General features: G+C 38.7%; 1 protein-coding gene across 1 annotated transcript; it reads right to left on the bottom strand.

The window, feature by feature from the left end:
• Window positions 1-6,551: 6,551 nt before the first annotated feature.
• GNG4 (G protein subunit gamma 4) lies at window positions 6,552-22,975 on the bottom strand. The gene is made up of 3 exons (XM_063306562.1): window positions 22,692-22,975; window positions 13,569-13,677; window positions 6,552-8,032 (listed from the first exon to the last, which is right to left on the bottom strand). Exons 2-3 carry the CDS (start codon window positions 13,665-13,667, stop codon window positions 7,904-7,906), a joined length of 228 nt encoding a protein of 75 aa, XP_063162632.1. The 5' UTR covers window positions 13,668-13,677; window positions 22,692-22,975; the 3' UTR covers window positions 6,552-7,903.
• Window positions 22,976-23,261: the final 286 nt, after the last annotated feature.

The raw sequence follows: 23,261 nt of genomic DNA, 5'->3' as shown, positions 1-23,261 counted from the left end.
GAGAATAAACACTGTGCTTACATTTTCAGAGTATAAACTCCCTGCTTATATTTTCAATGTTCACTATGCCAGTTAGACCACTGTCAATTGGAAAAGCAGAAGTAAATATGTTGCCATGGGAACTGATGCAGCCTTGTTAAAATTAAATCAATTATGATGTTGAAAGGGTTCCCTAGTGGAGTGTCAGATGAAGGAAGCAACTAATTATTTTTCTTGCTTTCCAAAACCATATTTAAATATTGCCATTTCTGTTTAAATACAAGTATAGATTGAATACATTGTAGATGTAAGGAAGGAGGTAGCTCTTCTACACACATACAATTCTAGAAACCAAAGCTACTAGTAAAATAAGATTTTGCCTTGATAAACCTAAATTAAGAAGTAATAACTGCAGTTTTATTATGGTGCTAGGACTGATGGTGGAAGAATGAAATATGATGAAATACTAATTTCTTGTTTCATCTAACTTCCATACACATGCGGACACTTACTGTAGAATTGCTGATCTTTGTTTTTGTACATGCACACATATGCACGTACAGCTTAACCCCTGCAGTTAAAAAGTGTTTACACAATGAGGGAAGATTCTGGAAATTACTTGGAGAGTGGTGGCATCTTTACAGTATGTAGTCCTAAGAAAGTGGGCAATAGGATGAAAGTGTGAAAATGGTACTGACAGAAACAAAGGAAATCTTGGAAGAAGTATCTTACTGAAGACGTCACATTTCTTTCTTCATTGCTTAGTGGAGCATTTTGTCACAAGAACTTCTCTTTAAACTGTGCATGTTTAAATTTTGTAATGAAGAACCCATATATAGTTTTAAAAAGGCATGTGTAATGAATGACATCTATCAATTATGTAAGTTTTGGTTTTCTCTAAACTTATTTCCATGGAATGCAGCCTTCCCCAAACTGATATTTCCAAATATTTGGGGTTCAGCTCTCATTGATCAACATATCTGAAGGCCACCAAGCTGGCAAAATCAGCATAATGGGTTTGGCTGGAATGCTAGTCAGCAAATCTAATATGGTACCGTTAAGCAGAGCTTCTCACTGCTTCTCAACAATTAACTTTATACACCATAAAACAGCCTTCTAGTTAGAGGTTCACTCCAAGGATAATGACTATATTATCCTGATTAAAGTATATTATTATGATTATGGTTGGTTGCACGCTCAGCCAGATGTTTAGGCTGGATTTGGCATTTTTGTCCACCTATCAAGTCCTTCCCAAGGACCTGGGATAGGTAGATGTTGTTGTTTAATAATATTAAAGGTATTGTCACAGGATGTAAGCTGTTTCAAGTAAAGCTGCCTTTTGCAATTGACTGTTGGTGATTTTGTCAATGCTGATGGAGTTCAAATGGTGCTCCAGATGTTTTGGAGTTGCACCCAAGGCACCTATTACTATTGGTACTATCTTTGCTTTCTTTTGTCACAGTCGTTCTACTTCTATTTTGCAGGTCTTTATATTTTGTGATTTTCTCCAGTTCTTTCTCTTCTATTCTGCTGTCTCCAGGTATTGCAATGTCCACTATCCAGACCTTTTTGTCTTATCAACAATTGTTAAGTCTGGGATGTTGTGTGGCAGATGCTTGTCTGTTTGAATTCTAAAGTCCCAGAGCACTTTAGTTCCTCATTTCTAATTACTTTGTCTATTTTGGTCCCATCAGTTCTTGCTTGCAGGCAAGTGGTATTTCTTGCAGATATTCCAGTGTACCATTGTTGCTACTTTGTCATGCCCTTGTTTGTAACCAGTCTATGCAGTCTTCTTGCAGCAGCTAACTAGGTGGTCCACTATTTCTTCAGCTTCTTTGCAGAGATGGCATTTGCTGTCTGTTCCTGTCTTCTCAATTCTGGCTTTATATGCATTTGTTCTTAAGGCTTGGTCTTGTGCAGCCAGATTTAGCCACTCTGTCCTTTTCTTCAACTTTCCTGCTCTTAGTCATTGCCAAGTCTTATATCTGCTGTGCCTGCTAGTTTTTTTATGTACTGGCCATGTAATACTTTGCCTTGCCATGTCTCTTTTCTGTTCTTTATTTAGTCTTCCTTATAGGCTATCTGGTTTCTTTGGTATTCAGTAAGCCTTCATGGTGTACCAGCTTCAGTGCATCTTCTTCATTGTCCTTCAGATATCCTTTTTCCTTCTTCAACAGACTGGTGTACTTGCAACATTCCACGCCCACCTATGCTCCTTGGTAAATAGAGTCTGTCAACATCACTGTATGGATGAAGGGCATGATTCATTGTCATTATTTTTCTGGTCTTCCTATCCAGAGCTTCTAGTCCAGCTTGAGTCCAGTCCACTATTCCAGGTGTATTGCCCAGGTATTAATTGCCTTGATAGTCTTTCCACCAGTGAGTTTGGACTTTAAGATCTTCTTCACTCTTCTGATATATTCACTACTAACCTTCTTCTTGACATCAGTGTGCTTGATGTTGTCAGCCTGAAGGATGCCCAGGTATTTGTAGTGATCTTCTTCATCCAGACTCTTGATGTTATTTCCATTGGGCATCTTGATTCCTTCAGTTTGCACTATTTTTCCCCTGTCGGTGGTAAGGGTGGCACATTTGTGTAGTCTGAACTCCACTGCAATATCTTGGCTATATATTCCAGCAGTGCTGAGCAGCGATTCCATTTCAGATAGTATTTTTCCATACAGCTTCAGTTCGCCCATGTAAAGGAGGTGGGATAGGCTGGCAGATGTTTTTGATGTTTGATAGCCATAGCCTGACTTGTTCAATATTGTTGACAAAGGAATCAATGCAATGACAAACTGTAGTGGTGATAGTGAATCTCCTTGAAAGATTCCTCTCTTGATATTAACCTCTCCCAGTCTATCACCATTGACCAGCAACTGTGTCTTCCACTGTGCTATTGATCTTTGCACAAAGTTTCTGATGTTTCTATTGACTTCTGTTATTTCTAGGCATTTGATTATCCAGTCATGTGGCAGGGAGTCAAATGCCTTCTTGTAATTAATCCAAGCTACATTCAAGTTGGTCTTCCTTCTCTTGCAGTTTTCTAAAATCGTCGTCAGTTGGGAGCTGATCTTTTGTCCCTCTGCTGTTTGGGCGGTTTCCTTTCTGCTCAGAGGGAAAGAGCTTGTTTTCAACTAGATGCTTGTAGGCTGCATTAGCTACAACACCAGTCAGCAATTTGAAAGTTGTTGGTAAGCAGGTAATTGGCCTGTAGCTGCCTGGTGCTGCCCCTTTTGTTGGATCTTTCATTATCAGGTAGGTTTTGCCAGATGTTAACCAATCTTCAAATTCACCTCCTTGCAGTAGGTTGTTAAACTGCTTTGCGATGAGTGAGTGCAGACCAGTCAAATGTTTCAACCAAAAACCATGCTATTTATCTGGTGCTGACCAATTCTTGATCTTCCTTGTCCTTTTCTCCACTATTTCTGCTGTTATTACAAGTTCTTTCATTTCAGCTTTTTTTTTTCCTTTTCTACCTCCTTTATCCAAGCTGTATTCTTGTTGTATTGGGGGGGGGGGGGTTAGCTGTGCCCAGAACTACACTGCTTCTTCTTTGTCATGTGTTGGCTGGTTTATTGCAGCCTCTCCATTGACGGATTGGTAGAAATGTTTCTGATTCGACTGAAATTGGAGATTCTGCCTTTAGTGTGCAATTCAAGCTTCAAGCTTCTTATCTGCTGATTTTCTTGGCTATGGCTGTTATTTGCTGCTTTATTATTTCCGGTGCTTCCTTGATCTTCCTTGTCTCTAGGCAATATTTCTTGATCAGGTATTCTTTTGTCTTCTTGTTCTCCAGCTTCTTTTCTTTCATCTGTTCTAGCTTGTTTTCATCTGATCTTAGCATGCTGATCTTATTTTCCAACCTGAGCTTCCATTTTGGTGATGCATCATTTGGCTTTTTTTCTTGTTTGTTGATTTTGCATCTAAGATCTTCTGTTATAACTGCAACTGGGCTGGACATCAGTTGGTTTGTTTCTTGCAGTGAGCTGGTGCTTATATTTGATATTACAGTATTGGCATCTTTTAATACTTGTGCTAGCTGTTTTTTTGTAACCAGCTTCAATGCAGGCAACCTTATTCTGTTGTTTTTGTGCTGTTCTAGATGCTCAGTTATTCTTTGTTTCAGTTCCTCTTGTTTTTCAGTTAGTGGACTTTGTTCTTTCTGAGGAGAAGGTAGAGGAAAGGGTGCCTGGTTTGGGAATAAAAATGGTTCAATAGCAACGCTGGCTTCCTCTACTACTGACCGCCCCTAGTTCGTCTCTACTATCTGAGCTACTTCTGGCAAGGCTTCAATTTCTTTGCCCTGGGTAGACCTTCTGGCAAGGCTTCAATTTCTTTGCCCTGGGTAGACCTTTGCAGTTCTTCCAATTCTATTTCTGTGAATACTTCATTTTGTATTATAAATTGATGCTGAACTGCTAGCCTCTGTTCTGTTGTTTCCAATTCTGGATGTTGTTCTTTCCAGAACTGATGCATTCTTTTAAGATATGTTCTTCTCATTGGACTTGATTTGTAATAGCAAATCTTTATTTCTTTTTTCAGTCTTTGTGTATTTTCAACAAGTAAGCAACTTTTCTTCCAGTAATCCTACAGCTGCTGGCCCTGGTTGCTCAGCCAACAATTCTGGGTCCTGTAGCCCACATGTCACCAGATGTCCAGAAACTCCAACACCTAGCGTGGCCCTTGTGGACCTGGGTGACAACCAATCTGGTATAAGTTTCTTTAAGTTACCTCTCACCATATTGTTTTTGGGAGAGACACTCTTCGTCTGGCTCCTCTGATGAGACCTGTCCAGTATGGTTGAACCTCTGGCATAGCTCTCTTCCTTAGAGCACACAAACCCCTCAACCATGGCATGGTAGTGCCTTGGTAGGAGATTGTTGTTGTTGTTATTTTGGGGCTTGAAATCAGTGTTGACTCCTGGTGACTGCCTGGACAAGTCCCTGCAGTTTTCTTGGCAAGGTTTCAGAAGTGGTTTGCCACTGCCTGCTTCCTAGGGCTGAGAGAGAGTGACTGGCCCAAGGTCACCCAGCTGGCTTTGTGCCTAAGTTGGGACTAGGGCTGATGGCCTTGCGGTTTCTAGCCTGGTGCCTTAATCACTACAGCAAACTGGCTCTTATTATTATTACCATTAATATTATTTAGGTACAGAATAACTGCACTGATGTCCTTTTATTATATTAACCCTCAAAATTCTAAAAGAGAATTATCATTATTTCCGGTGAATAGGGTTTCTATAAGGTGCAGATTCTGACCATTTTATTGGATGGTTGCTTGCCCAAATTCCAAACTGCCATTTAAAGTTAGACATGTTAGGCTTTCCATTGGTCTGGCTGGCCACTGTGGGAACAAAATATCAGATTAATGTAAATCTGGTACGCTGAGTTTATATTATGGTTTCTTTACACACTCCACCTCCACAATTTTGGAACAGCTTTCAGTTTGCACCACTCAAATTTAATTGTCTCCTCTAACTTCCTCTCAATCCAATTTCCACCCCTCCTAAAGGAACCATTGCTAGACCCCACAATTTCTTCAATTTTTGATGGCCAGGAAGGCTTTTCCACAACTTCGTTTTGTGCACCAGTGGTAACCTTGCCTGGATCAGGAGCAACTGTGCACGGTCACTCATGCTTTGGTCATCTCCCAAATTGATTACTGCAACATGTTCTACATGGAGCTATCCTTTCTTCAAAGGAAAGCTGCAATTGGCAGCATGAGCAATTATGGGTTTGCCTTAATTAATTGCCTATGTTGCACATTTGTTTTGCAAGCTGCACTGGCTCCCAGTAGGTTTTCAGCTGCAATTCAGGGTGCTAGTTGGAACCTATAAAGCCCTTCATGGCACAGAGTCAGGATATTTGAATGACCGCCTTTCTCCAATTGTCTCTACCTGCCCCATCAGATCTGGCAGAATGAGCATGTTCTGGATCCTGTTGATCAAAGAGTGACACTTGACAGGACCCAGGAAACATGTAACAGTGCCAGCCCCTTGGAACACAATCCCTCCTGAGATTAGATTAGCCCAAAACTTGCTGGACTTCTGGACATGACCTTTCTTTCAGGCGTAGGATTTGGGATATATATAGCTTGTGAGTTATATGGATTTATTGTTTGTCTGATTATCCTTGGTGGCCATTTTTTTCTTTTTGATGTGTTTTTATTTTTGTACTGATTTTTTTATTGTGTTAGCTGCCCAGACTTAAATCCCAGAGATGGCCATGTGAATCCAATAAATAAATAAATCCAATCTAGTGCACAATTTTGAGTTAAAGTTTTGAGCTCCATCAATATATATACACAAATGAGTTGCATTTTAAAATGTTTAAAAAGCTAAAACAATGTGTGCTTACTATACAAATAAGACTGCCCATTTTTAGGGTATTAAAATATAGCATACTTACCTGTGACCAGAAACAGGCTGAAAAAGAACTATTTCCCCAGAGTCATTCAGTGAATCAATGGCATCAATGGAATTTTAACCCCCATCATTTAAAATTGATGCACAACTTTATATTAAATATTTTGTATCACTCCAACAGGCAGACAGATTATTACAAATGCAATCATAAATTAAAAGTAACTTTTATTAAAATATTAAAGAAGAATATGATTAACAGCACATTTTATCATACAGCATATATCAAATGAACTATGTAACTAATTGTCTGAAATCAAACAATCTTTTGCCAGAATTGGCTTAAGAAATTTTTTAAGATAAGAGCCAACATAAAGACCATAGAAATCTATGTTGCTTAATACACACTGAACTCTACTAAAATCTGTATTTAGCATATTATAAAGACTGGAGGTATTTATCCCAATCTGGAATAATCTGGAATATTAAGGAACATATCTCGATGACATCATCCTTTGCTGCAGGCTGCATACTTTATAGTGTTAAATGGGAATCTGTAGCCACAGAAACTATAATCAACATGTGTAAGATTTTGAGAAATGATTCATTATTTGAACTGCACTCCACACTACACCAGTTTGATCTATGGAATGAAATCAGCATGGTCTTAATTTGACCTGCAGGTTTTCCATGTGCTGATACTATTATTACAATCATTACTAGTAGTGCTACTGCCCACTGCAATTAGCATACTGTAATCCCAAAATGGAGAAGAGCCACATGTTAATGATAAAGAACATGTTTTACATTTTAAAAGTCCTAAATTAAATCCTCGGCATCTCAGGTAGGGCTTGAATAGGCTCCTGATCAAAACCTGAAAAAGTGCTGCCCATCAACACAGATAATTCCAAGTAAGTTGATAAGTTGTTTGACTCGGCATAAGGCAGCTAGTTGGGAAGATTTGATTTGATTTTAATATTCATAGTTCAAACATTCATCAAACACGTTCTCTGCTGAATTCCCACTTTTTAAACAGAAAAAAAAAGTTAAGAAATTGATGGTGGGTATTGCTCATCATAGTTTTAGTCTCTTTGAAAGACAGCCTGGGTTTGCACAACACATGAGGCTAAAAGGTGATTGGCCAGTTTGTGACTCAGCATGTTGTGCGAACCTAACCTGTAGGGTTGATGTATGATTCACTGTAGTGTTCCATCAGGCATTTTGGTTAATTCATTAGCCATTATTGTGTAAGTCTACTGTACAAACAAGTCAAAGACAGTTCATGAAATTTAACTGACAAAATCTAATTTATCACATACTTAAAAACAAATAGGATTCTTTTATTACAAAACACAAATAGAGAACAATAGAAATGCTGAACACATACCACTGATAGAAAAATTGACATTAAAGACCTTCACTTAAAATGTATTAACCTAGAATATATTGTGTTTCTAGAAAGGGTTACTTTTAGACTAAATTACTATATGGGAGAAACCTTGAGGAAAGCATGCACCATCAGTAATGTATTTTCACAGGTAACATTTTTAATCACAGGGTGAATCATAGGATAGTACATAAGAGTTTCTTCTCCCGGAAGGGATTTTCAGATGCAGGCACTGGTATAATAAGGGGATCTTCTCCCATATGAGCATCACAGTATGCCAATAAATCAGCAGCTGCCTTGGACACCTAGGAGCATTAGAAGAAGAAGAAGAAGAATAAAAGGAAATTGGGGGAAGGGTTACCTGAGTATTGTTACTCCTGCAGTAGTGTTAATGGATTGATTCACCCAGTAAGAGTATTTCTATGAAGTATTCCTTTGCATCATAGGTGGGGAACCAGTTGCCACAGGCCTGCATGTGACCCTGGAAAGCTTTCTGTGTATCTCCCACAGCCTTTCACCAAAGTTCTCTGCACTGTAATTTTGAATGAGGCAGAAACAGAAGAGTACTAAACACGTATAGTTAAACAATTTAACGTTAATTAAATTATATTAAAGCTTTTGCCTTGACCCATCAGATTTTTTTTGAAAATGTGATCCGGAGGCACATACACATCTGAGACTTTATTTCAGTGTGTTATTTATTAATCTCTCTGTAATCATAGTATGTTTCTAAAGATGGCACCCGTATAGAGTATGGGGAAGAGTCCAAGAACGAATATGAAGAATGTGATGTCTTGATCTTTTATATGATATTTTTAAAAGCAATGTGGAAATCTTCAGAAAAGTGCCATTAGAAGTGGAACAAAGACAAATGCAAAAGGAAACAAAAAGAATGAGCTGAATTATTTAAAAAAGTGACCAGGATCTTTGTCAGATACTTAAATGATTTATTAGACACTCCTATTTAACAGCAAAGCCTCTGTAAGAAGTAGTGGCCTCCTTGCATCATACAGTATCTCAAATCAAAGAAATACAATACAGGTGATCCTTATTACTCACGGGTTTCATCCAGCATAAAACCACAAACTACAAGTAATGGAACCTTGAGTATATGAGAATTGAAGGATTAATTATCCTCTTCTTCTGCACCACCTACTGTATTTACTCCTCTTTCTCCTTGCTCTATTTTTGGTATCCCCAATGACAGTACTCCAGATAGATTCTTTACAGCAACTGACCCTCTTCTTTGGAGTATACCCTCAGATGGTGATAGAAGGAGTCATCTCATTCATACCAAGTGGTTCATGATGGTTTCTCTGCTTTGCACAGCTCTTTCTGATGATATGTCAACTGTACACTGTATGCTACTGATGTCAACAATCTGTATGCAATGCTCAGAGTGAACTCTGAATGGGCTGCAGGCAGAACTAACACTCAGTGGCTGGACGCTAGTGCTTTCTGCAGACCACTCACAGCTCACTCCAATTGCTGCAATTGATATGCGGGCTACATTAGAGTCCAGTGATGTAGTCAAGAGGCCATTCCAATATGACAGAGCTGCACCAAGCAGAAGAGCTAGCACAAGTTGTGTGGTCCAAACAGGGCACCTTGCTCTATTACCAGCCATAAGTCACTCCAAAGAAGGTCATCTGCTATGAGGAAGCCATGTGAAACTTTGTAACTGGGTTGGCCCACCAAGATATGCTATGACCAAGCAATTTTTTTTATTCATATATAGCTCCTATACATGTTTTATTTTAGTCTATGATAATGTACCAAATGGTACATTCTGGCACAAGTACAAATATTCAAAAAAGAAAAAAAGAAAAGCTCAATTAGATTTGTCAGTTATTTTTGTGCTAACAGAATGTAAAATGGTAACAGAGGGGAAAACAAGGAGAAACCACTGTAGATCATCTCACATCACACCTGAGGAAAATGTCAAATTTTGGACTTTGTGGCCTTCACCAAGCAGTATTATCTTGGAATCGTTTAGACACAACTTCGGATAAACTGGTTTCCAGATCTCACAATCCAGGACAATGTAACTGTACAAGGCCAATAGTTGATTGACTCTCATGAGAATAAACAAGTCTCAGAAAAGGGGTTATCTTTTTCCTTAATGACATTTAAGGAGAGATAGTGGACATTGTGCATCAACATATGGTTGTATTATATAATCCTCCTGATGTCCCTTCAAACTTTATGATTCACAAAAGCCTTCTAAGTAATTTTAAATTTCTGTGACTTAATTCAACTTCCCTGTGACCTAAAAAGGTCAATTCATCCTTACCCTTGAATATTTTGGGTATTTGTATTGTCAAGATAGCACTGATCAAAGATTGATTTATTTCAGAATACAGACTAATTAAGAGATGAGGGTGTGAAGAAAGATAGGGAAGAATTTTCTTGATGCTTTCTAGCTTCATCATTCTTTATCAATGGAAAAGTTATACTTGTTCTCCACCCCTTTTTATTTATTATAGATGCATATTACCCAAATTCTATCTCAGAGGGTAGTTACCAGATATTTGTGATTTAGGAGAAAGTTAGCAGTCTTTGAAAGAACTAGAAAATGTTATCATTACATTTCAGAGTAAAGAAGGTGATTAAAAACAGCCCAAGTTAGAACATAATCCTGTTAGATACCCTATAATTATAAGATTCAGTGACAAGAGAAAATGCTGCAATTACTACAGTCACCTTCCATGAAAAGACAGACATAATTACTATTCATGCCATGACTCCCACTCTGCTTTTGCTTTGTATCTAAAATGAGCACATCCACAAACATCTCACTAATGCCAGTGTTGATTTCACAACACTATTTTAGAAATAATTAACAATCCCATCTTTAAAGAAGAATGGGAAAAGCACAATAGCTGCTGTACCAATTGTTCACAATGATACTTGTGCTAAAAACCAGTGTTTCTGGAGTAGAAGTCAGCAGCATAGTTTTGCTGTTCTGAAAGGTATCTCCAAACTTGAGTTACACAAATTACTTCTACCAGACTCTAACTTTTTCAATTTCACTGTTCTTCTAAAACAAGGAATTCTCTTTCAGCAGCAATATTTCTCTACAGTGCATTAGTTTCTGGATCATAGCTACTGGTTTTAATAGAGGTCTAATTTTTCAGTGAATTTTGTTCACTATTCTGAACGTTTTACAGTTTTATCATTCAGTTCCTGTTTGGGCAGTCAGGTCTTTACTTATTAACTTTGAACATGCACAGGTCTCTTGCTCACGCAAACAGTGATTAAACCAAGAAGACTCCCACATAGTTTCTTATTTTGGCTGAATTGAGAAACTATTATTACAACTTGAGCAGAAACCAAAATATTAAACTTTACAATATTTTGAAATCGGTTTAATAGCTTTTTTTAAGTCACTAGCTATATGAAAAAAAGGAAGCAATAGTTAAATTAGAGGCATCTGGGTTTACTTATAGCTATGCAAATAAGCTCCATATACAAAGAAACATTATGTATTTCTCAGCTTAATAATAAAAATGTAATTATCTGAACATGCCCATTATCTGAACATACCCAGGGCTTGCATATGGTTTCCAGATGTGTGATCATCCAAGCAATATATAGGATTGGGCCTGTTTAGCTTTAGAAATAAAATTATGTTAGATAATGTTCTGGAAGAGAAGGAAATGATAGCCAAGAAACAGTATAAGTCCCCGGTTTGTTTCGTCATCTCCTTTTCATAATTTTGAGACCTAATCTCTTTGTTACCTGGCTGCATGTTCTTCATATAAGAGAGCCAGTTTGGTCTAGCAGTTAAGGTGCTGGGCTAGGAACCAGGAGATGGTGAGTTCTAGTCCCACCTTAGGCATGAAAGCAGGCTGGGTGACCTTGGGCCAGTCACTCTCTCTCAGCCCAACTTACCTCACAGGGTTGCTGTTGTGGGGAAAATAGGAGGAGGAAGGAGTATTAGGTATGTTCGCAGCCTTGAGTTATTTATAAAAATAATAAAGGCGGGATAAAAATTAAATATATTTTGAACTGATTCATTGAACACAAAGAGCTATGTCTTTGCTTGGCTACTAGCCTAAAATATACGAATCCAAGTACTGTGGGTTTTATGCAATGGGTAATGGTTTAAAGTATTATATAAACCCATCCAATGGTGGCTTTTCAATAAACCATGGTTATATAAACCATAGCTAAGTACATGGACCCAATTATGAACTCAATTTTATAAGGCAGTAACAGTGTTTACCAAAGGCATAAAAGTTTCTGTTGCTCAGTAGAGGTGCAGTTTTGCATATAATATAATAAAGCAACATAACTGATCCTCATGATCCTCAGCATCAGCTTTTTCAAAATTTCAATTTAAATGTATCATTCAGAATGTTTTGTATAGTATTTGTGGAAGTGAGTCACTTCTGTTTATGCATATGCAGAAATGTACAGTACATGTTTATGTGGGAATGTTATTTGAGAAAATAATAAAATTTAATTATTCTACAACTTACTTGTTGCTTCATTTCCAGAGAAACGTAAATGTGTATAAGTTCATTTTGCTTATCTAATGAATGTAAATATCACAACTTAAATTTCTAAGACATTCAAAGCCAAAAATTTGTCATGTGCAGCAGTGATTTCAAACCACAAATGGAAAAATCTGCTTAGGCAATGTTTTCAGAGCATGTGCACCTAAGAGGTCCTTCACAAACAATTTTAGTAGTGCAGCTGACAGAGGAGAAGACAGCAGGTGAGGTGTTTTTGGGAGGTTTTAAACATCACAGAACTGTCACTGAGCCAACTTGTAACATTTAATTAATTTTGCAAGCGAAGATGTCCTCTGTACTGTACTGTGGAAAGAAAATCTAAGGAATGTCAAAGGCTTTAAAACACTTCAAAATACTGCTTTGTTCACTCAAGAACCAGTAAATTGTGCTGGGAAAGGATGTATCAGATCTATCATTTAATAAATCTGCTAACTCCAGTGACAATGGATATAATCTACTTTTTTCCTAAGTTAGGATGAGGGATGGTCTTTTCTCAACAGAGAGAGATTTATCTATAAAATAAGGTGGTTGCAAAGCTGCTGAAGAAATAATTTAAGGGTAATCTGATCCTTCATGAACAAATGACTTTCAAGCATAAATGCTGTACCCTATAAGTAATAGCCCTAATTTCAGCAAAACCTAAACATTTATGCAACTTAAGTAAATTCCAACATGGCACAAATGGATTTACATTGGAACAGTAGGACTTTTCTCTCTTTAACTCCGTACTGCTGACCATAAGCCCATTCCACTCTGGGATTTCCCCAAGCTCTCTGCATCAGATTTTGAGAATCCAGGGGTTACGGTTACAGGGGGAAGAATACCTCCCCGCTTTTTTATGCAATAGATTGTGTTCCATGAACAGGAAAGGCTATTGTAATTGGTTACAACCTCCCAACAACAAATATCACAGGGTATTATCTGTGGGATTTACATTGAGAACTGGAGCATGCCAAGGCAGGAGTGATGGTTGTGTCAATGGCCACCTAGCACCCCACCTGAGACAAGCAAAACAGGTGTCCATTAAGCTATGAGAAAAATGGTGGTGGTGGGAAAGCTACAGACTTAAGCTGCACTGGACATAAGGGGAAATTGCACTCTCATATTGACAGATGGCAAGCAAGCATCTCCCCATGTGGGGGAGATGGGCAGTGATAAAAATATGATTGATAAATAAATGAACTAGTTTCAACCTAGCGCAGATGCCAGTATGCCATGAACATTCTTATCTAGCCATGCTGTGTTGAACATCTGAGTAACTTCTGCAGAAGTCCAGCCAGGGGGTAACAATTAGTAAATATTATTACAAGTTCAAATTTACCTTTATCCTATCCAGATATGCTTCCATTTTTAACTGCTCCACTGCTTTTCTTGCTTGAGATATACTTGTTGTACTGTTATTAGGCATTACCTCCTTCATTCTGATTTTCCTAGATCAACAAAAATGAGAGCATTACAAAATGCTTGTTTTCCAAAGATACACAACTCTTAGATATATTTTTCTAGCTCCAGTTTCTTCTTAGATCCTTCTTTCATTTCACTGATCAATCCTCATTCAGCTCTCAGTATGAAATTTTATCTCTACAATCTTGCATTCCCAAGGTTTTTCAATATATTCAGTATCCAGGTTACCTAATAATAAATGTATCATATTTAATACAAAATTAAGTCATTCATTATAGCAGGAGAGAACAGCTTTGGGCAACCCCCAGATTTGAGACTGAGTAAGTGCTGCATTGGCAGGATTTCCAGTCCCCCCCCCCCCAGTTATTTGGAACAGGGGAGGTTGCTTTTTATTTTATTTTGGCTTCTTTCTTTAATTGGCCTTTTTCTGTGTTTCCTGCCTCAAAATATCAGGAAAGTACACATCCTCAGTGATGGAAAATAATACCACTGATTTTCAGCCACCTGTCTGAGAGCTTCTGGGGCTTCAAAACTTCTTTGGGGGGGCCACAAGTTACCCATTCCTGCACAATAGCTTTGGAGAGAAAGAGAGAGAGAGAGAGACATCTTGCATCTTAGTTTCTCTAAACCTGGGCTTGTTTTACAAATCAGTGAATTGTGCATTTGTCTTTCAAATGAAATCTCGGCCTTGGAAAAGATTGATATTTGTTTGTTTATTTAAAACACTGTAGGCCAGATTTAAGGGTAAAAGCGTGCCCAACATGGCTTCCAACATATCAAAATACAAATAGAACTGTAAGACATAAATTGCACTATACAAAATTTAATCTATTCTCTGTTTCATATTTTCAGTTCCAAATCTAGTAATGTAATTTCTAGAGAATAAACAAATAATGTTGAAGCTAAAACAGTTTACCAGCTTGTATATCTTTTTCCTAGTAATTTAGTTTTAGGTTCTCAGTACATTTCTTCTTTCATACTAAAACACAGAATGTTACCTATTTGTCCCCTGCCTTCTCCTCTGCTTTATCTTAACTGACTGTGTAAACCCAGCAACTGTGATTTATAAATCATGGTTTATGGCTTAACACATGCTAATTCACCCTATGGCAATTTATTCAATCAATAATAGTTAAACAAACCTGCCTTCACACAATATGTGAACCCCCACTAAAGTAGTACTGAAATGCTTATGAATGGTTAAAATTTCTGAATGTATAACACATTTTTATGTATAAAAGGCTGTATCTAGAGTTAATACCAACATAGTAAGAAACAGAATCACTGCAAAGAAAGAACTGAAAATTGGAATCAATTGATTTATTTACACCTTAAAGGAACCCATTTATTTCTGTCTTAAAAGAAATGTTACAACCAGATTTTGAAAGAAATAATCAGTAAAAATCAGGTAATCTGAGAATCAGTGTCACCCTGTAATATGACTTTCCTTTGATTTGCCTGGCTACCTCTCTTGCTGTTACTGATGGTTAGTAAAGGTCTTGGTTTCGATATTAAGAAACTTTTTATGTATCATTCATGTTGTATTGTTCTGATGCATACTTTATTGCAACATTACAGTTTTACCTGAGGTAAATAATTTGAGTACTGTAATATGAGAGCTCAGAAAAGTGGAAACAATTTTTCTTATGAATATCAATAAATAAAATAATAGCAAATCTAGCTTAGAATCACAATTTAAGGTTTCCTGGGATATTTGATCTGAAAATCAAAGGGATGGCAAAAAATTTGACAAGAAGATGTGCTGCTCTCTTCTAGCTTTGCAGACTTACAGAATATGAGAAGGCTAACATTATACATTCAGAATATGAGAGGACTAACATGTAGAACAACAAGCTATCATTGTGTAGGCACATAGCCCAGGAGGAAGAGAAGTGCTACAAGAGAACTGAATATTTGTGAGTGACAGGAACTTTAAAAAAAAAATAGCAAAACCTCTGCAAATTCTGCTACTAAATGAGGCAGCAGAGGTTCAGATTCAGATTAAAGCATTCCCAAATAATATGCCCAAAGGCAAAGTGGCAAAAAAGGGAAAATTACTCCTGAACACTCACATCAAATTCACTATTTTTAAAGACAGGGAAAAAAGACACTTTAATTTATTGCAATCAGTGCTGAGAATCAATGGTTTCTTAAAAGGTTTTTTTAAAAAAGGTAAAAGCAAAAGCCAACTTGTGCTTTGCTTGCTTCCACTCAATGTGAATATGAGATAGAAACAACAAGAACATAATTTTTGTCAGGAATTTGGATTTCTCTCTGGAAATGTCTGTATTTTTTTCAGGTGAGATTTCCTTTCCACAGCCCATTTGATTTGATTTATTTTAAAGTTTTGCAAATAAGAACATAGGGAATAAGCTAGGCTGCACACCTATAGGTCTTGAGAAAGAATCCCAAAGGACACAGTGCACATCAGATTTTTCCTCTTTGAGGCAGGTTTTAGATTTGCCCTTCTGGCCACTGAGACCAGCTCTTCCTGAAGATAGAAACAGCGACATGAAAAAGAATGAATAAAAGAAATAAAGAATGAAAATGGATATGGTGTGGCTGAGGGAGGAAGGGAGGGAGGGACCTTGGATTTGAAAGCTCTTAAGTCCTTTCCCAAACCAGTAAAATATTTGGACAAACAAGCCTATTGTCAGCCTCATAACTGCTCTGAAAGAGTAGTTCAAATGCAACTAAAGAACTACTCAAGCACACATAAAAACTTGTCCTGTGGATTCTTGTTCCTCTTTGGCCTGCCACCAGTGTTAAAATCTCATGTCTAAAAAGTTTTTGCCTGCTGCAGACATAATCAATTGATGCAATATCCCTGTTCTGATTACAGCATGGGTATATAAATTTGCAGACATAATTGTCAACCATTGATCAATAACCCTAACCCTAGCCTATTTGGTGGGAAAAAAGGCATGAAGCAGCCAAAATAAGCAGACATAATCAGTTGGTGCGTGAAAGTCACTGGCAGGCAAAAACTTTTGTGGTGAGCAAAAAAGGAAGAGCCATTATGCAAAAAAATATTCACTCCCTATAAGTTTTTCTTTGCATACCTTTGCCACTGAATATCCTAAGAATGGCATGTGAAGTGAGAAAAGTGAATGAGCAAATAGCAACCAAAGTTTGGTGCTTGATTCATTTATTTCATAAACAAAGTTACCCAATATGTGATGTGCCAGTGAATTGCCGTCTTCTCCCCTTAGAGATAGTAACTAGTTGCACCACATTCAGGTGCATTAACTACAATGACATGCTTCCTCTCATTGGTTGTCAGTCTCTCATTCAGCTGTTTGGAAATTCTGGCCTATTCCTCTGTGGCAACCTGCTTCAGCTCAGTGACACTTGAAAGTTTACTAGAATGAATTGCTCATTTCAGACTCTACCCCCTTTCTCTTTGAGTTGACCATTCCAAAACATTGAATTTGTTCTCCTATAGCCAGTCTCTTGTAGACTTCCTTGTATGTTTGGGATCATTGTCTTCCTGCACGATTCGCTTGTGCTGCAGTTTCAGCTGATGGACAGATGGCCTGATATATTCCTGTAGAGTTTCCTGATTCAAAACAGAATGTATGCTTCCTTTGGTGATGGCAAGTCATCCAGGTCCTAAGGCAGTAAATCATCTCTAAACCATGACAACTCATGCTTGAGAAGTGGCATGAGGTTCTTACTGTAAAATGCAACATTTGATTTCTTCCAGACATAACAATATCCATGTAGCCCCAAAATGTTCATGTTTGACACATCTGTCCATAAAACATTCCTTCAGAAATCTGGAAAGTTATCCAGATGCCTTTTGGCAAATCTGACCAAGAAAACTGCAGGGACTTGTCCAGGCAGTCTGCAAGAATTGGACAAAATTGAACGGATAAAAAAAAATTACTATTCTTAGTAAGCAGTGGCTTCTACCTTGCTTACCATGCTCCCAAGAATGCCATTTTTAACCAGTGCTTTTCAGATGGGTAAATTATGTACACTGACTTTGGCCAAGGCAAGAAAATCCTGCAGACCCCTGGATGCTGTTCTGGGGTTCTTTCTAATTTCTTGGATGGTTTCATGCTGTGCTCTTAGAATGGTTTTGAGAGGATGGCTGCTGTTGGCAGGCTTCACTATTGTTCAAGCCGTCTTCCATTTCCAAATTGTCTCTTGATTGTGGATCAGTGGAGCCCCAGAGCTTCAGAAATTGTTTTTCACTGTTTCCAGACTGAACATGCCTCTAGAATTGATGTGGTGAGACTTTCACTGTGATGAGAGGAGCCAAAGTTTGTGAGATTTACATAAGGTAGGGCTTGCTAGCACAAATCAGCCCTGATTGTTTAATGAAGTATTCACACACCTAGCCCTGGTGATCCCTGTAACGGAACTGATTGAATTAAGGGGCAATTACATTTTTCACACTGGCACATCATACTGGATGACCTTTGTTTATGGAATAAGACACAAATGAAACTTTAATTATTTTTTCACTCAGAGTCAATATAGATACTAGCCAGACCATGTGAAGCTCTGATTACATTCAATAGCAAATTATGCAGAAATTCAGAAAATCCTAACACTTTTTCATAGAAGTGAATTTATTCTCTTGCCCATTTCATACAATGACTTTCCTACCAGGGAGAGGCAGGGAGAGGACGCCTCTTCTGGATGAGAAGTCCAGTCATATATTCCTAATGAATCTATAGCAAATAATAACTAATTGTTCTGTAAGCCTGCTGTAATGTCTGCTCAAAGGACGTACCATTTATATCTGTTTATAAGGGCAACTACTACAATAGACTGGCTTCTAATGAGGTTCATCCCAAGCATGGGCCTCTGCAGGGGGAGCAAATGGCAATATGTATGTGACAACATTATCAAGCAAATGCTGCAACTTAAGCACTTGAGTCAAATGTCAGGATGCAAGTATATAATGGTAGCAACTGTGTGATGGCCTCATCATGTCAGTGTCATTATTTTGACATCATGTAGATGCTGCTGCATAGATATATTTTGCATTGGGATTCTGGATAGACTGTAGCACTTCAAGCACAAAAAATGGGCAGCTTTTTAATTGACTTACAGCATTGCTTTGAATTGGGTTAAGATCATGCCTGATTTTCCTTAGAGGTTTGTTATAATTTATATGCCAGGTTAATTTCTAAGCACAACACAGGATTATAAAATCAGGGTTTAGCTCCATGAATAAAGATATTTGTCTGGTTTTTGACATCAATATATAGTAATTTAAGATTCATTACTATATTTTCTCCAGTAGGGACTCTTAGAACACATACCTGTTCAGGTCCCAATTCTCCTGTACCCTCAAGCCTCCACCTGGCCCAGAAAAATACACTGTGTTTTTGGTTTAAATCCTATTTTTGCTACTATCATCTTTTCTGTTAGAAAAAGAAACCAAATTTTATCCTCTGTATCCCTGTATTTCATGTTAATAAATGTAGTATTAAGAATGGCAGAGGCACAGAATTTAAAATGTTCAATAAAAGTTAAATATATCTGAATTAGAACAAGACAATAAGGGTAATTTTTGTATGCTTGCTCTGTTACTGTTTCCATCCAAATTATACTTGGAACTAGAAGAGAAAGTGGGAAGTATGCCAGTTTTGATTTAGAACACAGACCAAATTTCCCTAATTCTTTGTGGCATTTTCTACCAAATCTTTTCCCAACCCAAATGTCACTTTTTTATGAGTTCTCTTCTAAAAGTTCAGTGCCTACTCAGCCTTTGATTTCTAAGATGTCTTGCCACTGGTTGAAAATTTAAAATTTCCATTTGGGCATGTATTTACTCCTCCTGTACACTTCTCCTGTATCACCTCTCATAGCACCATATCTCAGGAGTTAAACTGAGGTTGTCCTCAGACAGAGCTTACAAACAAAATTACTACATAAATATAGCATTAACCCTACAAATACCTATCAGAACTGAAATCTCTGTAACACTGCTCTGATTTTTTCTGCCATATCATGATTCCAGGTTTTAATCACATGGGTATAGATAAAAAAGAAAAACATAATCAGATGTAGGCCTTTAATTGTTAATAATTGTAAGGCTATTTTTATTATTATTTTTTGTATTTTAATTATTGGCTGTTAAGTATTTAATGTAAATCAAATAAACCATTAATACAGACCAACAGCACCATCTAGAGCAAGAATGGGCAACCTGCGGCTTGTGTTTGGGCCTCAAACCAAATGGCTTGTGACCCTTATTAACTGCACCCCTAAATTCTGGCATAAACTGCCAAGAATTAGATGTGTGATTTGCCACAGTTCTTCAGTGAAAAAAAATTATTACTACCAGTCTGTTTTGACCTGCATTTTTCTTCTGCACCCCCCTCCCCGACAGAGCTTCTGACAGACTGGATCTCTTTCTCATTTTGCAAAAAGGCAGGTACAGAATAGGAATTAAACAGTTCAGCCTTCTCCCTTATGTCCATCACCACCTTGCTATTTTCTCTAACCAGAAGACTGATAATTTCCTTGACTTTTCTCTTGTTCCACACATACCCCCAAACCACTTTTTATTGATTTTTGGCATTCACTTCAATTCTCAGTTTGTTCTGCGCCATAGCGTTCCTGATCCTTTCCTTACAAATTCAGGCTATTTCATGAAATTTTGCTTTTTTATATGTCCTTCTTTCCATTTTTTAAAACTTGTCTTTTTTTATTCTCAGTTTATTAGAGAGCTGTATTTTACCTCCAGAATCCCCTGTTCCTTCCTCAGGCCTTGATCTTGGGCTGGAAGTATAGACAAAAATACCACTTGTGCTCCAACCTCTTTTGCTTTCCTGCCTAACTCCTGATAATCCCTTGATAGTTCTTCCAGCCTGTTTCTGGCTGTCTCATTTGTTCCAACATGAAACAGAAGAAAGGGATAGTGATCAATAGGATTGATTAATCAGGTCAGTGCCTCTCCCATCACATCCTGGATATTCACACCTGGGAAACAACACATTTCCCTTGATATCAATGTCAACTTGATATCAAGTTGCCAACTCCAGTCCTCTCAGCAGCAAGTCACCCATTATCACCACATGCCAGACTTCTGGAGAAGAGTCTTCCCCCTTCTCTCCTTCCTGTCCCTGGAATGCTGGGGGAAAACTCTTCTCCGGAAGTCTGGGAGTCTGCTCGTGCACCCATGAATACTCTTACATGCACATGCCTCCTACCTTCCCCATCATCATCTCCCTCTATCCCAGTGACCAAAACAGGGATATCCCAATCAATCACCTGTTTGCCATGCTTACAGTCCCCCAAACCACTGGGACTTCAGCTCTCCCCTTTCTATTTTCTGGTTTGTTGTTTATTTTTGTACCAGCCAAAAACATCTTTAAAAAATCTGTTGTACTGCAGAGCAAGGGCTATTCCCATCCCATCCATTGTGTGGCACTGAGGGAGAGGAGGAGGTAAAAACTGAAAAAAATTATATAGTACGTCGAAAGGACCCATTTTCTGAGCCTTCTAGGACTTCAACTCTGTCACAGAACGAAGAGGAGTCAATCACCTCCACTGACTCCTCACATAACAGACAATCCAAATAACACAGCTGACTAGGGCCAGTTATTTTCGTTTCAAACGGATCCAGAACTGTTTGGGGCAAATAGTTACCCCTCAGGGTTTTTTAACTGAATCAGAGGACCAGGGCACGATTATTTATTTACTAACTTACTTACTTACTTACTATCCCACCTTTATTATTTTATAAATAACTCAAGGCGGCGAACATACCTAATGTTCCTCCTCCTGTTTTCCCAACAACAACCACCCTGTGAGGTGGGTTGGGCTGAGAGAGAGTGACTGGCCCAAGGTCACCCTGCCTTGATTGATCGATTGATTGATTGTTTACATGCCCTCAAGTCGTTTTGACTCCTAACGACCACATAGATAAGATTTTTTCCATGACTGGTATCTCTAAATAGCTATTTGTTTTTGTATGCTTGTCACCAAATTCTGAACATTCTGAAACATGTTCATAATTTCTAAAGCACACTTACCGTAGCTAGATATTCCCCATCTCTTGCCCTGAAAACAGTTTAAAATCTCTGTGATCTTTTTTCATGTTTAATGCTAGCACCCTGCTTCTATCAGTGTCGTACAACTGGAATGGTCTGTTTGTTTTGCACTAAAAATCTGTTCTGGCACTATTTTATCCGTCCAATTGAGATTCCTCGATCCTGCCTGCCTATCAGTAGAGAAAAAAGCAACCTTTCTTAGAATGCTGCTTTGAAGGTTTGAGGCTTCCAACACCTTTTTCTTTCAGGACTGCCCTTTCCTTCTGCAGCTACATCCAGTAGCTAATCATATGGCTAAAATTTCATCAGAAACCAGCTTACTCTAATCACAAGCATCCACTAACATGGATCTTCCATCCCAAAAAGGCACAAACATGAAAGGCTGCCAGTTTATAATCTCCTACTTCCACAGAATATTTGCCTTCTGCCCACAGACCTTCATTCTCTGATTGATGCACTGCTACCACCTCCCTCATATATGTGTTGTGGACACACATACATCTCTGCCTTCTCAGCTTCTCTAGATCAGGTGCCACATGGCCCTGGAATACAGTATCCAGCAGCTCAAGATACTAAATCCCAACTCATATATATAGGGACTCCTTCAGTTCAGCAGAAAGACAGTCATCTAAGCCAATTCTTGCCATACATTGATTTATATATTTGAAGTAAGGTGAGTTCTTAATTATGTGAGAAGTCTGTTTAATGCAGAAAGTAGCAAAAATGGGAAGCAGAATGAGGGCCTCATCACTGAAATACTGCCTTACTCTACTGTTTCTGGCAATTCCACTGACAACTTTTTAGAACAAATTATTTCAGTTAAGACCAAGAATGAAACATGCATGCCTTGAAAACACTTGCGACACACCCCAACTCTACAAGCAATGAATCTGCCACCTGCCAGAAGCCATTCCCCCTCTCCTCCCCCACCCATAGGTTTTGAGACACACTGCCAGCAGCCCAATGCCCCGAAGTGGGGCTTTCCTTAAGTTCCCCCACCTTCGCCCTGTTCGAAGACTTACCGTGCAGCAAGAAATGGAGGATTTTAGCAGTCAGAAGGATTCGAACCGTGAGGCCACCACACTCACACCTCGGGCGCAAGCAGGAACGTGTTGAGCTTGCACATGCCCGGAAAAAGGCTCCGACCACGCTGAGGCAAAGATACCGTCTGTGTGTGTCTGTGTGTCTGTGTGGTTGCTGGTTTTTGTTTTTTTAAAAGACGGCTACCTGTCCGTCACGCCCCCTGGACGCGACTCTTGGTCTCCGAAAGAGCCGCTAGCCGACTCGCTCACCCTCGCTCGCTGTGGCTGTGGCTGTGGCTGTGCCTAGTCGAGCTTTTGGGGGCGCGCGCGCGAGCGCGCGCAAGCCTCCGTGTTCGCCGCGAGGAGGAATTCCAGCTTATGACGTCAATCGGGGCGAGGGAGAGCGCGCGTCCCGCGTCCTCGGGCGGCCGTGGACTTCTTCCTCTACGTTTGAAGATGTCGGCCATCAGCGCGAGCGTCATCTGGTCCAGCCTCGGCGGGATGAAGGCACGTATGCTCTGTTGCTGGAAACGGCGGCAGAGATGAGAAAATAGTAAAGAAGACGCGCGT

Source organism: Candoia aspera, chromosome 1, assembly GCF_035149785.1.
Source record: "Candoia aspera isolate rCanAsp1 chromosome 1, rCanAsp1.hap2, whole genome shotgun sequence".
In the NCBI taxonomy this organism is placed as follows: Eukaryota; Metazoa; Chordata; class Lepidosauria; order Squamata; family Boidae; genus Candoia; species Candoia aspera.
Note: the sequence above shows the minus strand (reverse complement) of the source record. Positions and strands in the feature narration are given on the sequence as shown.

Coding starts and splice junctions, on each gene's coding strand:
- GNG4 (XM_063306562.1), bottom strand. CDS start 13,667: ATGAAGGAGGTAATGCCTAATAACAGTACAACAAGTATATCTCAAGCA. Junction 8,033..13,568: donor CATATCTGGATAGGATAAAG/GTAAATTTGAAC, acceptor TAATGCTCCTAG/GTGTCCAAGGCAGCTGCTGA.